The sequence below is a fragment of a genome, unplaced genomic scaffold, assembly GCF_019419815.1.
Source record: "Pyrus x bretschneideri cultivar Hongxiangsu unplaced genomic scaffold, Pyrus_bretschneideri_v1 Contig17, whole genome shotgun sequence".
NCBI classification, from domain to species: domain Eukaryota; kingdom Viridiplantae; phylum Streptophyta; class Magnoliopsida; order Rosales; family Rosaceae; genus Pyrus; species Pyrus x bretschneideri.
This window is the reverse complement of record NW_025999468.1, coordinates 5,607,765-5,626,548: the sequence shown is the minus strand read 5'-3', so window position 1 is coordinate 5,626,548 and position 18,784 is coordinate 5,607,765. Positions and strand designations below refer to the sequence as shown.

General features: G+C 38.6%; 2 protein-coding genes, 1 long non-coding RNA gene and 1 pseudogene across 3 annotated transcripts; 1 reads left to right on the top strand and 3 right to left on the bottom strand.

Annotated features, from left to right (window-relative positions):
* Positions 1 to 1,397: 1,397 nt before the first annotated feature.
* Positions 1,398 to 2,719, bottom strand: LOC125476092. The gene is made up of 2 exons (XR_007257427.1): positions 2,673 to 2,719; positions 1,398 to 1,983 (listed from the first exon to the last, which is right to left on the bottom strand). It is a non-coding gene; the product is annotated as an uncharacterized LOC125476092 (long non-coding RNA).
* Positions 2,720 to 5,682: 2,963 nt separating this feature from the next.
* LOC125476006 (agamous-like MADS-box protein AGL80) lies at positions 5,683 to 6,453 on the bottom strand. Its single transcript, XM_048581579.1, has one exon. The coding sequence runs from the start codon at positions 6,451 to 6,453 to the stop codon at positions 5,842 to 5,844; it is 612 nt and encodes a 203-aa protein (XP_048437536.1). The 3' UTR covers positions 5,683 to 5,841.
* A 1,245-nt stretch (positions 6,454 to 7,698) lies between these two features.
* LOC125476005 lies at positions 7,699 to 9,168 on the bottom strand (annotated as a pseudogene).
* Positions 9,169 to 14,391: 5,223 nt separating this feature from the next.
* LOC103967781 (UDP-glycosyltransferase 88F5-like) lies at positions 14,392 to 16,294 on the top strand. The gene has a single exon (XM_009381086.3). The coding sequence runs from the start codon at positions 14,645 to 14,647 to the stop codon at positions 16,085 to 16,087; it is 1,443 nt and encodes a 480-aa protein (XP_009379361.2). The 5' UTR covers positions 14,392 to 14,644; the 3' UTR covers positions 16,088 to 16,294.
* Positions 16,295 to 18,784: the final 2,490 nt, after the last annotated feature.

Sequence of the window (18,784 nt, the reverse complement as noted above, 5' to 3'; positions counted from 1 at the left end):
TATCCCATGCTTGGGATTAGTTTTTCGCGCGAACACATATACAAGCGTTTCCAAACTCCTTGACCAGAAAATTCAGTCTATTTGTCATTCTTCCATATTCAGCTTCTTACTAGTACAACAGTCACTTTCTACATCTTACTTTGTTATGGAACCAAATTTCCTCTAAAAATAAAAATGTGAAATAGCCATAAGTAAATTGTATGTCTGTAACATTACCTGTTCAATCTGCATCAGTATACCCATCTATACTATGTGACCATTCTTTGAAAACATTATTCCTCTTCTTGGTGCAAACTTTGAATATCTAAAAATTCGAATAATTGCATTAATTCATGTGATTGAAATTAGACCCACATGTGTTGGTGGGTCTCGTTCGTTAGAGAGATGGTGTATATATGTGGTAAGTGTATAATTACTCTTTATATCTAATTTTAGTTGAAATTTGATTAGCAAAAACGATACTCTTACTAATTTTTCATACTACATTTGAATCGTTCCTGTAATAAAGATAAGGCCCACATATGTTAATAGGCTTTACTTCTATTAAAGGGATTATACAAATTTAATGAAAATTGTGGTAAATTATATTATAAATTTATATAGTCATTGTGCGAAATTATTTGCTGCACAAATTTAGTGTAGCACGGCCCTTGAATAAACTCTCTCGTCTAAGAAAATAGGCACCCATTATAAACACAAGATAGGAACACAGGGAAAGAAGTAAAGCCATGCCAATAGCTGAAGCATTGTACCATTGACACGCAGCATCCGCTGTGGCCATGCAGGTGAACACATGTCACTCACTCAGCCGCAACGCATGTCAAGCCGCCAAGCACCACGTCGCAGATCAACAACGGGTACCAATTTCGTACACACCCCCCATCCTTCACCCCCACAAGAAATTTTTAATTGTTATAGTACATCATGTGTTTTTATGTAAGTAGTGAAACTTTTTATGTTTTAAGTTATTAACTATTTGACACTCATATCCTACTATTTATCTAATGACACGTGGTATACCATCCCCTTCCTTATGACGGTCACACTGCAAAATCTCTCTACCCCACCGTTGTTTCGAAACACTGAGCAAACAAAGAAAACCCTCTCGAAATTGTTTGTGATCTTCAAAGCAAGAAATCATCATATTATTCGTATTTATACCAAAAGATCAAATAACCCGGAATGATGAACTTTGTGGCTCTGTTCCTTGTTGTGAGTTCACTGTTCAACACTGGCGTGTGGCCTCCATCTGCAAGCCTACCAAATGGTCAGACCCAGCAGCAGAAGCAGAGGCAAGACGATCATCAGCAGCAACATGCTAGGGATCAGGAAATCATTGTGAAAAATGGGCACAAGGTGGTTGTCGTGGAGTACGACGAGCGTAACAATCTTACGTGGACTTAACTAGTTAGGATAAAGGAGAAGTAATAGATTGGTAATACAAATCAAATAGAGTTTAAATACGTGTAAAGTTACATCTTAAAATTGAGGAATACACTTTCAACGTGCATTTGAAAATAAGCACTAATCACAACTGCTCCATACATGGTTGGATTGGGTGCAACGGGTGAACAACCAACCCTCCACGAAACCACGCCTAGGCTTTTTAGGCCTATCCGCCAGAGGACGTTTATCCAACCTGCTGGCAATTCTAGGCACATGAAGATCACGAGGAGGTGATGCGACGCAGCAGGGCGGTGGAATGTCAGAAGGTGGAGAAGCCATCGTAGGAGAATAATTCGAGTCGGAATCCGTGTCCGTTTTCCCTGGCTCCTCTCCTTCTTCTCTTTCGTCCTCTTCCTCTGAGCTCTCCGTTCGGGAGTCGGTCACACGTACGGGAAGTAAATGATGGAGTTGCGAAAGAGGTGGTTTGAGTAAGGGTGTTAGCAACTTCTCTAGAGCTCCATATCTTCCTCGTCACAAACCTCTTTAGCCAACATTTTCGGTCTTTGGAGAGTATCTGTTCGGGACCATCCGATAAAGCTGCGAAAGAAGCTCATGGTAAGAAATGTTTGCATATTTATGGAAAAACTAATAACAATGGTAAATTTATATACCAGGTTTAGGACCAAAAGTAGAAGGGATAGGTAGTTGAGACAGCTCGGGAGCCTTCCAGTTCCCCGAAATTAGAAGTGGGCAGTTCTTCCAATCCCTGGCTCTTAAGGGGGCCAATGACAAGAATTTCTTGCGATATCTAGGTTTAAAATCAAAGAAGCTAGTTTCACCCTTAATGGTAGTCATGTCGAAGATATAGAGGAAATCTCTAAAACCTAAGGATACACCTAGCTTCAGACCCAATGCCAGAAAGGTTGACATAATCAAGTAAGAGTTTGGGTTCAGTTGCATAGGGTGGGTGCTTGTGAAGAATAAGATGAGATGAATCATGGGGTGGAGCGGGAAACTAATGGCCCCTAGGTGGTCCGGAGACAAAATGGTAAACCCAGCTGGGATACCGGAGCCCGAATGCATGTCGGCTCCGGCAGAAAGTGGGCTAAGGTGCACGTCATCTGGGACGATTTCAAAGCATGGTGGAGTGCCACCATATTTAGACCAAGGTGTACATCTCGACATGAGAAACATAATGGAAGACTCGTCGGACAAAACTGATTCGAGAAGATAAAAGAGGAATATGTGGAGTATTCCCGCAAGTGGGGTTTGAAATAAAGAGTTACCTGTAAGCCAAGAGGCCACTTGAGAAACCACATGCTTGGTGGAGGAATTGAGTAAAGGAAGTGAAGAAAAAAGGGATGGAGAAGCCTAAGGTAATGACATATATATATATATATATATAAATTTATATATGTGCATGTGAGCATAGAGATATATACGAATATATGAAAAGTACGTAGAGATCCGCATGTCGGTACACAGAGATATGCACGTAGATGTTACGTGTAGGTGTGCCTATGTATGCCTAGGTACCCAGACACATACATACACACATACATACATACATACATACATACATACATACATACATACATACATACATACACATATATATATATATATATATATATGGATTTGGATCCTCTCCTGAGCTCAGCATCTTGATCCTACTGAGCAAATAATATAGGTCGTTGGATCAAAATCTAACAGGTACAATTATTATAATTTTTAAAGAACATTCTATTTGTAGTCGTTGGATCAAAATTCAATGGTTCATATGATTTGCTTAGTAGGTTCAGGATACTGAGCTCAGGAGAGGATCCAAATCCTATATATGTGTGTGTAGTTAGATAGATAGCCCGGTGTGCAAGTCTGGCAAGGATGTGATGTCTGCAAAAGTGTATGTGTGTGTGTGTATATATATATATATATATCTTTATATATAGTGAAGCAAGTCAGGGTCGGAATGCATGTATGTCTATATGTATGTATGTATGTATGTATATATATATATAGAAAAGCAAGTTAGTGTCGATGTCAGTGTCAATATATATGTATGCGTGTGTGTCTGTATAAAAGCAGATGGATGTGCAGACTAGGCGTGTTCGGCGAGAGGGACGCGCTTTTAGGCTTCTGTACTGCAGCTGCTGCTTTTGTCAGTTCAACAAGATGGGATGGTGGTTTATGTAATCGGTACACACACATATACATATATATACATATATAGCTTGTCAGACAACCTACTGAGTCAAATTTTGTCAGTCACCGTTCGTAAGATATCAGTTCATTTTTGTAATATGTCAGTCCTCGGTCGTAAATCATCTCGTCCCTAAATCCACTTGTCATTCCTCGTTCGAAAATCACCTCGTCTCTAAATCCACTTGTCAGTCCTCGTTCGTAAATCCTCGTTCGAAAATCCTTGTGGGAAGATGTCAGCCCTCACAACGAAGTGAGGACTTCAGTAAATTTACCTTTAGTAAGTTTATTCTTAGAAAAAACAATTTTCACAAATTTGGCCTTAGTAAAAAGTGTTTCAAGTTTAGCTTGGTTTAAAGAGTGTAGTTTCAAGGCCCCATGAGATTGAAAAACTCAGTTTTTCCCTATTTCACATGAGTAAAAAAGGAAAAAAGGGGGCACTGTGGGAGGATAAAATCCGATTTCGACTCACAGCCAATACCAATCATCCAAGGAGAAAGTGTTGTGAAAGGTAAAAAGCCCACAAGAAATATACGGACGCAAGGGAACGTGCCTAGAAAACTACCCCACTACAGAGGAGAAGTGGGAGAGGGCAACAGGTCGTGGCACTTGTTCCTAAAGCATGCAGTCATATGACAGATGACCACTAAGGAAGTGGGGAAGGAGGACTGGTCGTGGTGCTTGATCCTCAAGCATGCAATCCTATAAATAGGTAAAGGAGCCAAAGAACAAGGCACATGAGGATAACTTGAGAGAATCCAGAGAAGAGAAATCAATCAACTTGACTTGAGCGTTAGAGTATCTTTTGCTGGTACCCCACCTAGGCAAGCCACGAAAGAGGAAGACTATTTTGAGACACCTCAAAGAAGGATTCGGCGAACGTGAAGATTACGGTTAACATATCTATGGAGGTATTTCTTCTTGTAGGAAATCTTGCTCCAACACCCTCTGAGAACAATACGAGTCTCATCACCCGCAACATATGGACCCTGAAAGGCACAACAAGTAGGCTAAATGCATCGCAGGTCGGTTGCTCTCTATGTTGAAGCGTGTTGTGTTTTTCTGTGTGTGTGAATGATGTAGAGCATTCATATATACACGTACGAGGCAACTTCGATCACAGATGAGTACAATTAATTACGTACAGTGAATCTCTTCTTCTTTTTGTAGTTGTCACTATTTTTAAAGTGTCTACTGTTTTTGAATGTCCGAGTTGGAATCTTTTGACGCTTGTATCAATATATCTTTTTATTTTGGAAATTTTAATGAAAAGTTTTGATATTATTCATTTTAACGAAAAATCAAAATTTTATTTTAAAAAAGCAAACTTGGTACCATTCACTTACAACACATTTTTGTCATTTTCGTTAAAACACAAAATTTTCAAGTCATTTTCATTAATTTTTCTTTTTATTTATGGACCACTTCATGGCCGACACATGGTACTCGTTGAAGTTCTACAGGCCCATTTTGAGAATTTTGAAAACTCCTTGTCCTAACGAGTAAAATGGCCCAAAAATTGGGTTTCTCATTCGTTCTCCCTTTTGTTCTTCCTCGTTCAGAAAACACAAGTTTACTCAAAAAGTCCTAAAGCAGAGAATGGTGGTTTCTTTAAGAAGCCAAATCAGTTACAACTCCTTCCTTGTATTAAGATTATGGTTGTTAAAAGCTCGTGGTTCTTTAAAAGCTATTATATTTTCCATCGGTAGTATATAATTAAGCATAATCCATGATCATGAAATTGTTTCATGGACGCAACAGAAGGGTAGAAAATAACCATCAAGGGATGGCTTAGTGATTTGTGGACAAATTTCAGACTCATATTCTACAAGGCATGTCTTGGGTTCAATTCCTGATGAATTAGACGATGGTGGTCAAAGGATGTTGAAATGTCTTCGTGAATCTTTCCTACCCCCAAAAGGGTGGACTGCCATGACGAAGCCATCAATCAATCAGTCCCTTTTCTCAAAGAAAGAAAACAGAAGGGTAGAAAATAAAATCCATACATAGAGCAGAAAGGAGTCATACTACTGTCTGAATTACATATGAAAGTGATAATTATCTTAATCAAAACACCTCTGCTGCGACCGTAATCGATAGACAAAAACTGCGTTTATTCAGGTAAACAAAAATAAAAGTACATTCAGGCAATTGTAGGTAAATAAGATACCTGTTTCATCAACATTCAACACCTACACTCTGCTCACAATTTATTTTGAATGGCTTGCACTACTACTTCCCCCAACAGACAATAAATTAACCTTGGTTGTCGCCAACGACTCCCCCTTTAATACCACGGACCGCCATCCCATCAGAATCGAGTTCAGCATCGACTTGGTTGCCCCTCAGACCCTCTAAGAACTCAATCCTATTAGTAATGAAATCAATTCTTTTATCCAATTGTTGATCAAGTCCGTTCAAACTTTCAAGGCGACCAGGATCAAGAAAATTCTTACCTTCTAGGTATTCAATCAAAAGTAGCTTCTCATCAAGTTCTTGATTCTTAAATCTCGCTCTTTCCAATTGTCTGTTCAGCTTAGATATATTGTTCTTGAGAAAGGATTCTTGATCCACCATGAACTTGCCTCGCCTTTCTTCAGATAAATTCCTGAATTTTTCAAGCACATAAAATGCTTCTTGTGGAGAAGGCCACACGTCCGTCTTGGTATCAGAAGGATTGTAAATAACAGCGCATGCAATAACACCACATAAAGTTGTGATCTCATTCAGCTTTCTGAAGAAACTTGCCTTCCTATTTTTGAAGGTTGCTCTCCTGCTTGGTTCATGAGAAATCAATTCACGCTTAGTCCTATTTTTAGCCATGGTTGAGAATACAAAGAAGCAACAGGTACCTTCCGGAAGTTGCATTGGAGATGGTTATAAAGGGAAGAACTTCGGGGGCTGCAAGGAGTCAACCCCATTTATTCTTGCTCTTAATTTGTAGCATCTTCACGGATATAGGTATAATTGGTCAGGGAAAGAGTAAGTATGGTATATAATTGAATAGGATTTCTAAACAAGATTTTCAGCATTTAGTTTGTCAACCGAATTCAGTTGGACAATGACGTATGTATTTCATTTAAGAATAAACAACCTTCTAAAATGATATTCAGCATACGACTAAAATTATTTGCATGACCTAGTGCATTTTTAGAATACACGATACCTTCATGTCGAATCTGGAATTGTTTATAATGTTGTTATCCGCTGCAAAAACTTTGACAATGTTTTGAGGAGTTCTGTTTTCATTTTTAAGCGGAACTCTTACAAGTCTTACATGCTGGTTTTGCATCCTAAAAATCCGATAAAATTATAAAATCATATCAAATAAATCAAAATAAGATTGCTGGCTAAAAAAGACATTGAACTGTTGACCAAAAAAAACACTGAAGCTTCAACATAAAAAGGGCATTGAAGTTCCTTTTGTTTGGCTTGTTACCTAACAACCAATAAAACTTACTTCATCAAGGGACTAGATGACATGGTGAATTGTTGAAGTGAAGATATGGTGAATTTATACCATCAAAGAGTTCAGTTCAAAGTCCAAAGTAAATAGAGAATGTGAATACAAACTAACTTGGCCAATAAAAGTTACCTGAAATATGGATATTAAGTATCCAAGGTCAATTGCTTGGCTTCAAGATCAATCTCCAACAAGCGTCTCCATCATTAGCCAACTGTTGAAGGTAACAAGATTAGGGGCTTTTAACAAATGAAGTTAACCGCTTGAATGTTAGTCCTCCAACCTTTTAAGGAACCACAACCATGAATATGTCCAATTCTTGTATAAACAGTATGGACCCTCTTTTTAACAATCATACTTTCATAGAAGGAGTTGCAACTGATTTGGCATCTTAAGGAAAACACCATTCTCCGGTTTAGGACTTTTGAGTAAAGTTGTGTTATCTAAACGAGGAAGAACAAAAACTAATACATTTAGTAGAAGTTACTTGGCATAGATGATACGGCTCCCAGGTCAGATGTTTCTCTACCAAGCAGTCCAATTTCTTCCCTACCTAGCATTTTCAATCATAAAGGAAAGTGCTGGAGGAGTAAACAGGATGAAAGAATACAACAGATAACAGATGAAGAAAAGCTAAAATTTTTAATTGTCTAAACATTTAAGGAAATATGTCTAGATTTTGCATTTTCTATCTCTGTAAAGGTCAAATTAGCAGAATCAATATCTCCAGATTTTGCATACATGCATTATGTGAATTTTCAACAATAGTAAATTCCCAACTCCAGCTTTTACAGCATATCCTTGGATCTGCTCTCCAGATCTTGCTGCGGCCAAATCATCACGCGCCCCCAGCATGCTTAATACTATGAATTCATCAGGCTTCATTCCAGATGACAAGAGTCAATAAAATAAATCAAATGCACTCTCAATCTCCCCATTTTGAATATAACCTGCAACCATGGATGTCCATGAGACAATATCTAGCCTAGGAGTTAAGTTAAAGCATCTCAACGCATGATTGGATAAACCCAACATAGAGTAGAAATCAATAAGTCCACTTCAATGAATTCTTCTCCCTGCAAGTTGGACTTGCAGACTTGAGTGTGAACTTGTTCCCTGTACTTGAGCTTCAACCAATTTACAAGCTCTCAATATGACTGAGGAGGTAATGTATATGGCTTGATTCCTATCCTTGGCATCTCAGATAGAAGATTGAACACTTTGTTTGCTTGTCCATAAGAAAAGGTCTCTATTTGAAGGAACCCCGCAATCATGGCATTTTACAAAACAACATTACGGAAGGCATGAATTTGTATATTTGTATCACATCACCTAAACCAGCAGTCTTTGCATATCAAGCACTGCCGTGCTGACAAGAACATCCAAGTCCAACCCCAGTTTGACTGTGTAGCCATTAAGTATTTTCCTAAATAGGCCTGAATTGTCAAATGTTTTGCATACGTCTTAAGGGCACTTCCCAGAGTTGTCAACGTTTCCTCATTAGAACCAATTCGAGCATAGCAAGCAGTCAAGGAATTCCATGAGACATGGTCCAAGTTATCCGAACTCTAAAACAAATTCCTGGCATGATCAACCTGGCCGCACATGGAGTGCATATCAATAAGAGAATTGGTCAGAAAAACTTCTGAGTCCAACCCGTTGACGACTGTCAATCCATGAACCAGCTTACCCAACTCAAAATCACCGGTTTGACCACATACACTCAAGACACCGTAAGCTTATCAAGTTTCCAACCAGCCATTCTTGCTTCCTTAAAAACACCCAATGCCTTATCAAACAAACCCGCCCGTGGTAACCAGAAATCAAGGAATTGTACGAAATGAGATTCCGCTTAGACATTTTATCGAACAAGTGGCGTGCACTGTCCCATTCTCTAAGCTAGGAGTAGAAGTGGAGAAGATCGTTGAGCAAAAACATACAGGGGTTAAAAGGAAGATTTGATAATGTGGGCGTGAGCAAGCTTGCCGTGGAGTGAAGACCCGGTTTTGGTAGCGTGTTGGTCAAGTTTCGTATAGGCAACATTGTCTAGAGAACTATTGGGATGGCAAAGTTGAGACTTGAGAGCACTGCTGTGGAAACGGTGCGGGTTCAGGCAACATATTGGTCACATTTTGGCCTAAAATTTACAAAATCAGTCTCAAATCAAAGGTTAAAGGGAATCAAGTTAAAATAATCAGGCTAAGTAGCCTCAAAAAGTAATAAAATATGAAGGAAAATAAAATATAGTCATGGTTTCGGAATTGAAAATTTTAACCTAAAATAGTCTTTAAAATGTTAACTTTTGGCGGGTTTAGCCCTCTATGGTTGGAGATGGCTTAGCAAGCGAGCTTTTAAGTGAGTTAAGAGTATATCCAACAAAAATGTCAAATATAAAATATAAAATTTTATTTGAAGGTTGATGTAAAAAAAATTTCATTCCAAAATAAGTGTTAAGTTATTATTTTATTATATATTGGACCCAAAGATTGTATTTGAGCGCTGATGTCAAAAAAAAAAAAAAAAAGAAAAAAAAAAGAAAATTCAAGTCAAAATATGTGTTAAATTATTATTTCATTATATGTTGGACCTCACTGTTACAGTTTTTAAGAAAATTAAAAGTTATCATATTAATGTAATACGGAACCTACACCCTTTATAATAAAATTGATTCTATCTTTGTTTGTTGTTAAAAAAAAAAAACGATCAACTTGGAGATTGAAGAATAATCATTGAAAGAAGAAAAATCATCGTCTTCTCAAAAATATACTTGAGGCTATACATTAAAAAAAAAAAAAGAAGATATTTTGAAGAGAAAAAACTGAAGATGGCCTTACAAGTTTGTAAGGCTATTTCGCATATTTCCCGTTGAACTTGTACTCAACTATTGATTTTTCTCTCTAAATTTTAATTTTGGTCAATTTTATCTTGTGGTTAGTGTATTAATAATCAATTTTCTCTTATCATCAAATTTATCCACATTTATCCAACTCTTCAGGAAAATCGTCACACTTCAAGAAAGTAAAACATGTTAGACCTAAAATATAGAATCAAAGAGAATACAGAGAAAATAGAGAGGCCAAACAAGAGAGATTGAGAAAGAAATCAGAGTAACAATTCTTCTCATTAGATAGCCAATTTACATAAAAAAAAAAAAAGTGTACTATTGTCATATTACATATTGACTCAAAAGTGAACAATCATGTAATAAATACTATTCACAGCACAACTCGTAATACTTGGACATGATAAAATTGGGGTTCCATTATAAAATCAATTGGCAATACGGGGAGTAGCCCAATATCATATAAGCATATAGTAAACCTTGTCCCTCACCGATGTGGGACAACTCTCAACACGCCCCCGCTCGTGTGGCAAATTTTCAAGCCTACACGTGGACAACAACTCGGTGATGTAGAGTGCGTGTAACCGTTTGGCTCCACACGAGGACAACCTACTCTGATACTATGATGAAATTGAGGTTCCACCATAAAACCAATTGGCAATATGGAAAGTAGCCTAAGATCATATAAACACGTAGCAAACTTTGTCCCTCACCGATGTGAGACAACTCTCAACATTCAACAGCCATCACCGTATGATCGCAATCCTCGGTGACTCATTTGGAGCAACCAGGATCTCCTTCATCAACTTTTGGAGTTTTTCCATTCAAATATCCAAGCTTGTCCAAGCCCGCAGCATGAACCTCCATCATCCTCGACCACACTTTGAAGTTTGTGTCGTTCAGTTTGAACGCAAATGGCATGGCATTAATGTTGGACGACTCAGACCCAGTCTGACATAGATAGGAATGCCTCCTCCTGCCTTTTTTCCGGCCATCGCGACGAATCTGTGATTGTGTAGGGTAGGTTTGTTTTAGGGTTTCTTGGGTTGGTATTGATTTCTTGTTTCGAGATTGGTGAAGATGGTACAACAACTTTTGAATAAAAGTTGCAGATTTGTGAATTTTCAGTTGGCGGTTAGGTTTCGGGGAAAAAGACGGATTGTAACCCGCTGCCAAGCTCAGAGAATAAATTCGGGGTTTAATTTTTCTCTATATTATTTGTTTCTTGGAGGACCAACATATATACGGAAGTACAAGGCATTTTCTTGATTCGATAGATTTTTAAATAGGCATTTTCTTCATTTGATAGATTTTGTTGTGGGTTTGTAGATATGGTCGACTAGCTCATCTGATATTGGTCTCTCTTGCCTGGTAGAGTTGTATTGGTGATGGCTAGGGTTGGTGGATTATTAATGATGAGGATCCTCTCCGGATCCTTTTGTGAGGATCCTAACAATTCTCACGTCTCATCCGTTCATCATATATCATGCGATCAGCTTTTGTTAAGTACTATTTGTGTTTAATTTAAATAAAAAAAATATTTAATATGATTTATGTTCGCATGATGAACAGATAAGATGTGAAGATCCCTAGGATCTTCGCAAAGAGGATCGGGATGGGATCCAAATCCGTTTTCAAATGTTAGCTTGGCTTCTAATTCTTGCTTTGAGAAGCATGTATTAACTAATTGTCATTTCTTTTAGGTTATATCTTTGTGTGGTTGGTGAGATGGGTTTGCAAATTGAATGGAGCAACGAGGAGCGTCTACAACTCGCTGCTGAAAGAATCATGTTTCGCTGCTGAAAGAAAAGCTACAAGTATTGTTGAAAAACCAATCATTAATGAACACATGTCTTAATATTTGAAATTAGAAATTATATATCCGGATACTTGTTCATTTGTGATAGAGTTTTAGCAGCACTTACTTCTTTTCTATTAGCAACAAAGCATGGTTTGTGTTGGAAATTATAACAATGTTGTGAATATATATACAACAAATATATTATATACTAATACTATAGACATCGTATCAACACTATCCACATTATCCTTCAATACAATATATGCCTCATATCAATATACATATTGTAACAAAACTATCGCAATATAGTATTTGTGATATATTAAAGGATAATTTAGACAGTTTATTCTATCGTGATGTTGTCCATGTTATTGGACATGTCTATATCTTTATTTTGACTAGACACTTTTGAAATGGAAGTGATATTTTATCATAATGGTGGAAATGTGTTGAGTCCTTACATGATAGCATGTGTTTGAACTTCGTCGGTGGCTAATCTAACAAAATCTATTGTTTGATAAAAACAGAAACATTTTGAAATTAGTAAAATTGTTGCCGTCCTATTAGATTAGGAATGTGATCGTGTAAATCCCATCATATCTGGGATATCCTTATGAGATTCTACCCTATCTCTTAGACTATATATTATCCTATTAGAGTTGTAATCCTATTGAGATAAGGAATTTACCTTCCCTACTACTATAAATAAAGACACAATGGGGTGGAATAACACACACCTCACAATTACACATCTCTCTCTTTCTCTCTATGTCGCCGCACCCCCTCTCTGTGTCCTTTATATGGTTCAGTGAATTAGACCTACAACACGTTATTAGGGCTTATTATCAAGGCCTATGGTAGAATCAGGGCCTATTAAGGCGTGGCACACGCCTGAAGCATGATCTTTGGTACTTAAGACGTAAATCTTCAAAAATTAAGGATACGAACCTTAACCCTGTAAAATATACTCTCGATGGAATAAATCATTGGTTATGCACCTGTTTACGCCCCTACCAATGTCGTTGAGGAATATCATTCTTGTAGTCAATATGTGAGACTAATTTTGCTCCACCGAACACCATTGGAAAAATAGAATTTTGACATGGATGACCTTGTTGGCCAAATCCCCTTAGTAAACCATTTACTTCGTGAACATTTTTATATGTTCTTGGATTCAGCTTTGGTATTTGTTTTAGTTATGGATTATGTTATCGATATTGTCCTCGAATATGAGTTAATTGAATCATGTTTCTTAAACATGTGACCAAATTCGATTAAACATGTGATTAGGTATGAACGTGGGAAAGTTAGTTTCGCAATTGTAAGCTGCTGTCTGCTTAGTTTCGCAAAACACAAGCAAAGTTTAGACAAAATTCATATACACAAAATATCTTCTGGTTTCTATTCTTTGTGCAATGTTTTAAGATAGTTTTTCAAGAATGAAGATCTTAGGGATTCTCAAATCGTGTACATTCATCGTACATCGTGCGGTCAGAAATTATTTTAAATATTTTTATTTAAAATTAAATATGAATAATATTTGACGAAAACTGACCGCACGATGTACGATAAATAGACACGAGGATCCTCACAAAGAGGATCCTCATTTGTTTTACAAATTGTAGGGTTAAGAATTCGTAAAGACATAAAGTTTTATACATAAATGGTCTCTTGGTCACCTTTGATTAACATGGAATTCTTGATCACTCTCTTTGATTAGAAATCAACTATTGGATATTTTTTAATGTTTTTAATCTCAATATAGTATTGTGATGTTATATGGATAATTTAGACATTTCATTATATCACGATGTATACATTATTGTTCATGACTATATTTAAAAAATAAAAACAGCAAAAGACAAACAAATCATGGTCCACTTCCGATTTTCTTCTAAAAAGTTGGTTTGGTTGGGTTGGGTGGGGTGGGGCAGTGCAGGTCCTCTCTTTATCTTTATTTAATTGGTGAGAAGTCAATAAGTCCTTGATTGTTTCAAAGTTGACAAGACTCCACTGCCTCGTCTAACATATTGACAATATTAGTTTGCTATAAGGAAAATCGACAGAAGCACCGCATCGAACAATTGTATGCTGCCGTCCGCTTAGTTTAGCAAAACACATGCATAGTTTAAACAAAATTCATATACACAAAATATCTTCTGGTTTCTATTCTTTGTCCAATGTTTTAAGATAGTTTTACAATAATGAGGATTTTAGGGATTCTCAAATCGTGTACGTTCATCGCACATCGTGCGGTTAAAAATTATTTTAAATATTTTTATTTAAAATTAAATAGAATAGTATCTGACTAAAACTGACCGCACGATATACGATGAATGGACACGAGAATCCTCACAAAGAGAATTTGAAGAGGATCCTCATTCGTTTTACAAATTGTAGGGTTAACAATTCGTAAAGAGATAAAGTTTTATACATAAATGTTCTCTTGGTCACCTTTGATGAACAAGGAATTCTTGATCATTCTCTTTGATTAGAAATCAACTATTGGATATTTTTTAATGTTTTTAATCTCAATATAGTATTGTGATGTTATATGGATAATTTAGACATTTCATTCTATCACGATGTATACATTATTGTTCATGACTATATTGAAAAAAACAGCAAAAGGCAAACAAATCATGGTCCACTTCCGATTTCCCTTCGGTTATGATTACTTCGATTTTCTTCTAAAAAGTTGGTTTGGTTGGGTTGGGTGGGGTGAGGTAGTGCAGTTCCTCTCTTTATCTTTATTTGGTGCAATTACTTTAGCCGGAAGAGAGATTTAGCAGAAGTCACTATCCGGGGCGTCAAGGGTCGTTGGATGAGAGCACCCCGGAATTACCAACTTTTATTCAATTGAATTTATCTTCTCAAATCAAATCAAATAATTGCATCAGAAAACACAACGCACAAACACCAAAACGCAAACAAACCGGCAGCAGCAGCAGCCATGGGAGACGCCATAGTGCTGTACGCAGCTCCAGGAATTGGTCACATCATCTCCATGGTGGAGCTGGGCAAGCTCATCCTCAACCGCTACGGCCCCCACAAATTCTCCATCACCATTCTCTACACGTGCGGCAGCTTCTTCGACACACCTAGCATCCCCGCCTACATCCGCCGGATCTCCCACTCCCACCCTCCCATTTCCTTCCGCCAGTTCCCTCGCGTCGCCACTAAAATTACCCAAAACATTAGCGGCTTCGCAATCATGACCGACTTCATCCGCCAGAACGATCCCCACGTCCGCCGTGCCCTCCAAGACGTCTCCAAATTCGCCGTCGTTCGCGCCTTCATCATTGACATCTTCTGCACCTCCGCGCTGACCATTGCCAAAGAATTCGACATCCCCACATACTACTTCTACCCTTCCGGTGCCGCAGCTCTGGCTGCTTTTTTGTATTTTCCTAAGATCCATGAACAAAACACCCAGAGTTTCAAGGACCTCACCGACATCGTTTTGAAATTGCCCGGACGGAAATCTCCCCTGAAGGCTATATACATGATGGAACCGGTGCTCGACCGAGATGATCCTGGTTATTGGGACGTGCTCTCCTTTTGCTCACACCTTCCCAAATCCAACGGAATCATCGTCAACACGTTCGAACAGCTCGAGCCACCTGACGTCCTCCATGCCATTGCTGAAGGCCTGTGTGTTCCTGATGGGCCAACTCCGCCTGTGTACTACGTTGGACCATTGATTGACGATGAAAAAGAATCGGGTAATGATGCAGATGCGGCGGAGGAGGACTGCTTGTCCTGGCTCGATAAGCAGCCAAGTCTAAGCGTTGTATTTCTCTGTTTCGGAAGCAGGGGATCATTCCCTGCAATTCAGGTGAAGGAGATAGCGAAAGGGTTGGAGGCGAGTGGGCAGAGGTTCCTGTGGGTGGTGAAGAAGCCGACGGTTGATGAGAAAACAAAGCAGGTCCTTGGAGTTGACGACTTTGGTTTGGAGAGTGTGTTGCCAGAAGGGTTCTTGGAGAGGACCAAAGACAGGGGAATGGTAGTCAAATCATGGGCACCGCAGATGGCGGTGTTGAAGAAGGAATCGGTTGGTGGGTTTGTGACGCATTGCGGATGGAACTCGGTGCTGGAAGCAGTTGTTGCGGGGGTGCCGATGATTGTTTGGCCACTGTACGCGGAGCAGCATATGAACAGGAATGTTCTGGTGACGGACATGGAAATGGCGATTGCGGTGGAGCAGAAAGATGAGGAAAATGGGTTTGTGAGCGGGGAGGAATTGGAGAGGAGAGTGAGGGAGTTGATGGAGTCGGAAGAAGGGAGAGTGCTTAGAGAGAGGAGCAAGAAAATTGGGGAGGTGGCTGTGGCTGCTTTGGGAGAGAATGGTTCGTCCACAAGAAACATGGATAACTTTGTTAATAGCATTACATAATTATGCAGTTCTGGTTTTCATTTGCATTTGGATTTTGGCAAGACATAAAATTAAGAAAAATTGTATCTGTACGATCACAATAGGATTGTCGTCCGATCACCTAAATTTTCTTTAAAAGTTGGTTTTCTTTTCGTTCCTAGTGTTATTAGACGACCGTCTGTATTCTAAAACGATCGTTTTTTATATTACCAGATGATAGTTTGAAATCGAACCGTCGTTCCTAGCATTACTAGACGAGAGTTTGTCTTCTAAAACCGTCATTATTTATATTATCAGACGATAGTTTGAAATTAAACTCTCGTTCCTAGCATTACTAGACGACAATTTGTATTCGGAAACCATCTGTTCTTTATGTTACCAGACGACAATAGTTTGAAATTGAACCGTCGTCCCTAGCATTACCAGACGACCGTTTGTATTATGAAATCGTTGTTCTTTATATTACCAAACGACGGTTGTTTGATATTGAAATGTTGTTCCTTGCATTACCAGACGACTGTTTGAAATATGAAACTATCATTCTTTATATTTGTTAAAGGAAAGAAAATCACGTGATATGATTGAGAGTGATTACAGCTTCTGGAATTGTCAACTCTTGTAGAGTGATTGTAGGATGTAAATGTAATTAGCTTGATTATAGGTTCTGTTTACTTAGAATAGCTTATCAGCTTTGTATAAAGTTCCTGCCTTGTGTGCCAATATTGTCATAAATACAATATACAAGTTCACAAATTTATATGGCATCAGAGCACCAATCTTGGTGACTCTTTCACGCTTCCGCCACCACAAACACCATAACCACCATAGCCTTTCCATAATCTCTACATCTCTCCCACAAATATCATTGACAATACCATGACAGAACCAACCAAACCCGAAAACAAGAAACCAGATGAGAATCTCATGGAGTTCTCAGACTCGTACACAATACATCCCTCAGATCACACTGGACTTGTTCTGGTTTCCAAAACTCTTGATGGAAACAACTACGAGCAATGGAGCCGTGCCATGCGCATGGGTCTCAGCGCAAAGAACAAGATTGGGTTCATTGATGGAACCATCAAGGCTCCATCACCCCTGGACACAAAGTATGCAGCCTGGAAAAGATGCAATGACATGGTTACATTATGGATTGTGAATTCAGTCCACTCCGACATAGCCGGCAACATCATGTACACTAAAATTGCTACCGCAGTTTGGAATGACCTCAGAGACAGATTCTCCCAGAGTAGTGACTCGAGGATTTACCAGATTCGACAAGAAATTGCCAAGAATCGTCAAGGGCAGCTCTCCGTTTCTACTTATTACACGAAGATGAAAGCTTTATGGGACGAGTTAGCGTCCTATCATGACCCATTCGATTGCACTTGTACAGGCTTGAAATGAGTTGCTGAACAGGAAGAAAAAGAGAGAGTTATGCAGTTTCTGATGGGATTAAATGACTCCTACGCAACTATACGAGGCTCAATTCTGATGATGAGCCCACTACCTGATACACGTCGAGTTCATGGCCTCATTCTCCAACATGAACGACAGATGGATGTGGCCAGTTGTCGTGATATGGGGAAAAACTCCCATACGATGCAGGTTCAGCGAACTGATGCGTCGTCATCTCATAGCAAGACTTCCAACACGTTTTCATGTAAGTTACTCAAATGTACTTACTGCGACGGAAATGGACACTTGGTGGATCGTTGCTATTACATTATTGGGTTCCCAGAAGGACACAAATGGCATGGAAAAAATGTGAAGCCCAAGAATAAGAGAGCAGCTAACAATGTCGAGGTTATCAATCCTGCAACAACCACCAAGACTAAAGCTTCTGATGGTCTTACGTTCACTACCGATGAATATAATCAAATCATTGCCATGCTCCGTAACGGTAATGGACAACCACTTGCAAATGCAACATGTATTTTCTTGCCTAAATGCAATATAGCACAAACAAACCCACATTCGACTTTATATTGGATTGTTGATAGCGGAGCAACTGACCATATATCTCATTCACCACCAACACACAACATCATGGATGCTCAGCATGACTATGTTGGCTTACCAAATGGGGGACAAGCGGAAATAAAAAAGATTGGTTCTATAAAATTGTCACATGAGTTATCTCTTGATAAAGTTCTTTATGTACCAAAGTTCCACGTCAATTTGTTGTCTATTAGTAAATTGACAAGAGCTTTGTGATGTATAGTGACGTTCTATCCTGATTTTTATGTTGTGCAGGACATGGATACGAAGAGGGTGATTGGCCTGGGCAAGCATTTTGATGAGCTCTACGAAGAGGGTGATTGGCCTGGGTGATTTTTATGTTGTGGCATCGGCGCCTTGGGCACCCATCATCCGCACCTTTACTTTCATTGGCAAGAATAATACTGAAATAATGTTTGATTCCAAACACATTTGTGAAGTTTGCCCTTTAGCAAAGCAAACTCGTTTACCCTTTCATAATAGTGAAATTAAAACTTCCGCACCATTTGATTTAATTCATTGTGACATTTAGGGCCCTCACAGACACCAAACACACTTTGGGGCATGATATTTTCTCACTATTGTGGATGATTTCACTCGTTTTACTTGGGTACATCTTATGAATTTCAAATCTGACACCCAAACATTATTAAAGTCCTTTTTCTCTTGGGTCAAAACCCAATTTCAACGTACCTTTAAAGCCCTTCGTGCGGATAA

Bases quoted from the DNA above. Each gene is read 5' to 3' on its own strand.
- LOC103967781 (XM_009381086.3), top strand. From the start codon at position 14,645: ATGGGAGACGCCATAGTGCTGTACGCAGCTCCAGGAATTGGTCACATC.
- LOC125476006 (XM_048581579.1), bottom strand. From the start codon at position 6,453: ATGCAACTTCCGGAAGGTACCTGTTGCTTCTTTGTATTCTCAACCATG.